Source organism: Volvox carteri (assembly GCF_000143455.1).
Source record: "Volvox carteri f. nagariensis unplaced genomic scaffold VOLCAscaffold_33, whole genome shotgun sequence".
In the NCBI taxonomy this organism is placed as follows: domain Eukaryota; kingdom Viridiplantae; phylum Chlorophyta; class Chlorophyceae; order Chlamydomonadales; family Volvocaceae; genus Volvox; species Volvox carteri.
Genome location: NW_003307576.1, coordinates 214,995 through 219,151, shown reverse-complemented (window position 1 = coordinate 219,151; position 4,157 = coordinate 214,995). Strand labels below are relative to the sequence as shown.

General features: G+C 59.6%; 1 protein-coding gene across 1 annotated transcript in view; it reads left to right on the top strand.

Annotated features, from left to right (window-relative positions):
• Window positions 1–291: 291 nt before the first annotated feature.
• The window catches only part of VOLCADRAFT_105732 (uncharacterized protein), a gene marked incomplete at its 5' end in the record, with an annotated part of 8,529 nt that continues 4,663 nt past the window's right edge, over window positions 292–4,157 (top strand). Inside the window, 7 exons of the mRNA XM_002952966.1 lie at window positions 292–360; window positions 612–711; window positions 1,532–1,566; window positions 1,733–2,188; window positions 2,652–2,923; window positions 3,133–3,490; window positions 3,677–3,974. Of these exons, the coding sequence (XP_002953012.1) occupies window positions 292–360; window positions 612–711; window positions 1,532–1,566; window positions 1,733–2,188; window positions 2,652–2,923; window positions 3,133–3,490; window positions 3,677–3,974 (1,588 nt within the window). The remainder of the gene's footprint in view (window positions 361–611; window positions 712–1,531; window positions 1,567–1,732; window positions 2,189–2,651; window positions 2,924–3,132; window positions 3,491–3,676; window positions 3,975–4,157) is intronic.

Below are 4,157 nucleotides of genomic sequence, written 5' to 3'. Positions count from 1 at the left end.
TGACCGAAAGCTTCAGCACATCCTATATTACTAGCAAAAGCGGGTGTCTTATCTGTAGTTCTAGACCCTAATTTACAGTTTTGAGGAAATGCCCTAAAGGACATTATATAACATTATCGATATGTAAAGGAAGTTTGAGGCACGTTCCATGTTCCAGTCCGAGTTCACCGTCCAAGCTTCCCGCACATGGTTGGCCAGGGCGTCTGCTGTTCTGTTTGCGACAGCGCAAACAAAACTGCTTTGGTATGTCCGGCATGTATCAACAACACCTTGTTGTTCGAGAGGAGGAAAATGCTCCTGGAGCTGAATGAGCGACGCGCATCGCTGCTGGAAAGGCTGAATGGATTGTTAACGCAGCGGGTGAGAACAGAGGCCACACAAGCCGATTATGTCGCTATAATACTTCCTATCGTAAACGATGCGCGAGGTGACCGCGTCATGCCCAGTGTTCCCACGAGCCATCCTCCCTCTTAAACCAACGATTGAAGCCTTCCAATACCTAGTAACATCAATCTTACCCTGAATTCCACCCTCACATCCTAACGCCATTTCAGTAAATCCTTCCCCGCTCCCTCTTCTTTCCTCCCGTTTCTGCTCTTCCCCCTCTCCAGCAGACCCACGTGGAGTTAGAAGTTCGGCGACAGCACCTGGTGGCAGCGGCAGCCCGGGAGCAGGCGCGAGTACAGCAAGCGGCGGCGGCGGTGGAGGAGGGTGAGCCCTGAGCTGCCAAACCTCCTTACACTTAAACATGCACACACACACACACACACACACACACACACACACACACAGGGTGTCCATTTGCTCCCCTGTCAGTCTGTATGCATGTCAATGTGTCACTGGTCCCCCGGGAGCAGTGGCAGCAGCAGCCGTGGCGCCAGTGACGCTGGCGGCGATCGCGGCAGTAGCAGCTAAGACGGCAGCGAATGACAACACCCAGGCACCTACCCACCTCCCACCTGCCTCCCACCTCCCACCTGCCCCCCACCTCCCACCTGCCCCCCACCTCCCACCGCAGCGAGGCGCAAGGCCGCCCGGCTGCGTGCCTCCAACTGCGCGCGCCGCACCTCCGTTGAACGAGCCACCTCAGAACTGATTGCGCGAAGAACTGAACACCTGGCCCATCACCCCACGCTGCTCAGATACCAGGTAGGTACGTACGTATGTACGTGAGTACGTACGTGTGTGTATTCGTACGTGTGTGTGTTAGTACGTATATGTATCCGTATGTACGATTGTTGGAGACCGGGAGGCAGAGCATTGGGAAGGGTGAGGTAGGGGGAGGTAGAGGGGAGGGGAAAAGGAAGAGCAGGGGATTGAACTCTATGGCCCCTAAAAGCTATATCCCGGTGCGGATGGCCTTGAGGTTGAGGTCGCTGCAAACAAAAACACACACGTATACACATAGTTACCCGGCGACCCCTGGGGCCCGCCCGCCCAGCAGCTCCCTCCTCCCCTTCCTTTCTCTCCTCCACCCCCCCAACCTCCTCCCCCTCCTTCCACCTGTTCCCCCTCTACCCTCACTCCGCAGCACTCTTTCCTTGGCAGCAGCTTCACTCGCTCGTGGTTCGTCTTTCCCCCCCTCTACCCTCTACGTCCCTCTGTGGATCAGACTGTCTCCGCGCCCAGCCTTCTTCCTCTCCACCACTAACCCACATCCCCCTCCCACGCCCTATCTTCCTTTCCCTTACCTCCCCCCTCCCCCCCCCAACACACACACACGCCGCAAAAGGCCCTCACCCACAGCCACGTCGCCGCCATGCTGTTGGCCGAGCAACGATCCAAACTTGCCGTACTGCTGGACACGCTACCCCTGCGCGTTGCAGCCATTCGGCCGCCACCGCAACCACCTGCACAACCGCAACTACCAATACAACAACCAACCGCCTTTAACCAACAACAACAGCAACAGCCTCAGGGAGCTTCAGCCGGCGTATTCCCGAAACCCAACCACCCCAACCAACAGCAACCGGGTCTCCAGGGCAGTCCAAGCCTTATCGGGCCTGTGGCTCCAGGGTTGGGCCCCGCGCCGAGTAGTGCGGGGGCGGGGGCCGGGGGCGGGGGTATGGGCGGGGGGGGTAGCGGCCATGGTGGGGTCGCGGGGTCGTCCCCAATCCAGGTGACGTTGTGCAACATGAAGTTGCCGGACGGCGCCACCGTGTCATCGCTCATGGCGGCGCAACCGGAAGTGGGTATGGGGGCGATGGATGGATATACACTTGCTTGTATGTATGTATGTATGTGTCTTACTGTGTGTTTTGAGGCGAGGAAGCCTCCACGAGCGGGAGAGCGGGCGAGGGGGGGGGGAAGAGGGGGGTTGATTTTCTTTTCAGCAACACGCGGCCACCCTCCACTACACCACCAGAATACTCCATTTTGGATTACTACTGCTGTAATAACCACTACTGCTGAGCTGTTTAGTAAATTCAGTCCTCTTTAACTAGGTCTGTTTGTGTAGTGTAGTGTAGTGTAGTGTAGTGTATGTGGACACAGCCCTCCACCGGCTCACCTAGCCATTGTTAGGATAGCACAAAGCCACCCCTCTTCCCACAAAGACCCAAATCGCCTCCCGCCGCATCCCTGCGCACCCTCCCACATCTCTCTCCACCCCCCCGGGCCCCCCCCCACACCCACACACACACACACACCAGTCGACTTCTTCCGCTCTGGGCTACCTGCTGCTGCTGGCGGAGCTGCTCTCCACCTACTTTGGGGGCCCTATACTGCACGAGGGCTCCTTCCAGGGCTCCACCAGCGTGATCTGGCAGCAGCACTCCTTTTGGAATCGGCGACCCTCCACCTCCAACGGCCGCCTGCCTCTCTTCCTGGAGGAGGGAGGAGGCGGGGGCGGGGGAGGAGGCGGGGGAGGGGGAGGGGGAGGAGGCCCGGGTCTGAGTAACCCATTTCCTGGCCTGGCTACCAAGTGAGTTTGGGCGTTTGGGGGGAGTGTTTGCGTGTTTGTATGTCTGTTGTGTGGGGGGAATTCGATAGCGGATGGGGGGAAAGGAGGTCCGGGGGGAATGTGTGGGGGGGGTGGGGGCGAGGAACCTCCGGGAGAGGCTGTTGGTTCTCCTCGACGGAACCTCGTCCGTACGTCGAATATCTTATGCCGTACATCTTGTGTCCGTACAGGGTCCGTGGACCTTCTCCGTGGACATCCCAACCATCTGGCCACCAACATCAATATCAACAAAGCCAAAACCAGCAACCAGGAACTTCGCATTCGCAGCAGCACCAGCAGCCGCAAACCCAGCTACAGCAGCACCACGGCTACAGCCATTTGTCGGCAGGGGGGGCGGCGGCGTCCGCCTTCTCAGCCCTGACTCGCGTCATGTCGGGCGGGATCGCGGCGGCAGCTGGCGGAGCCGGCGGTGGAGGTGTGTCGTACATACCGCAAGTGGAGGAGGCACTTGTACGGCAGCGGCATACGGATCTGCGTTTGGCGTACGACATGCTACTTCGTAGTCTTGCGTGTTTCACGCGGGACAAGGTGGGGGCCGTTGGGAGGTGTGTCTCTCGGTATGTAAGTCTTTTTGAGGTTGGGGTTTGTGTGAGGTGGTTGTCAGGGCGGGAACGTTTACCGCCTGTCTAGAACCGACTAAAGCACACACACACATCCTCCCATCCTCCACCACCACCCCCTCCCACCCGCGACCCGTTCCCAACCTCCTCGCAGATCGTGCCCCTGGGGTTGCAGCTCCCCAACTCCTGGGGGCCTCTTGGCTGGCTTGCCGTACTGTGTGCCTCCGTACGACGGGATCCCGGCACGGATGCGGTGTTGGTTGCGGCCCAACAGGCTTTGGCAGCTCAGCAGGGGGGTCAGATGGCAGTGGGGGGCCTTATGGGACAGGGGGGAGGGGGGGGTTTCACGGCGCGAGATCACTTGCGGCCGGGGTTGGCGGCTGGCGGGCTGGCGGCGGCAGTGGCGGCGGTGGGAGACGGCGGCGGCGGTGGCGGTTTTCAGGACAACGATGGTGGGTCGCTCCTTTGGGAGCTTGGGCTCTGGTTGCTTGTGCTTGTGCTGGTAATGGAGTCGGTGGTAAGAATAACGCGTGTGGGAGTTACACGGCGGGGGAGTTACAGGGGGGAAGCAGCCAGCGTTTGGGATTTGTGGCTTGTGTCCCCTCTTCCCCTCTTCCCTCTTCCCCCATCCTTCT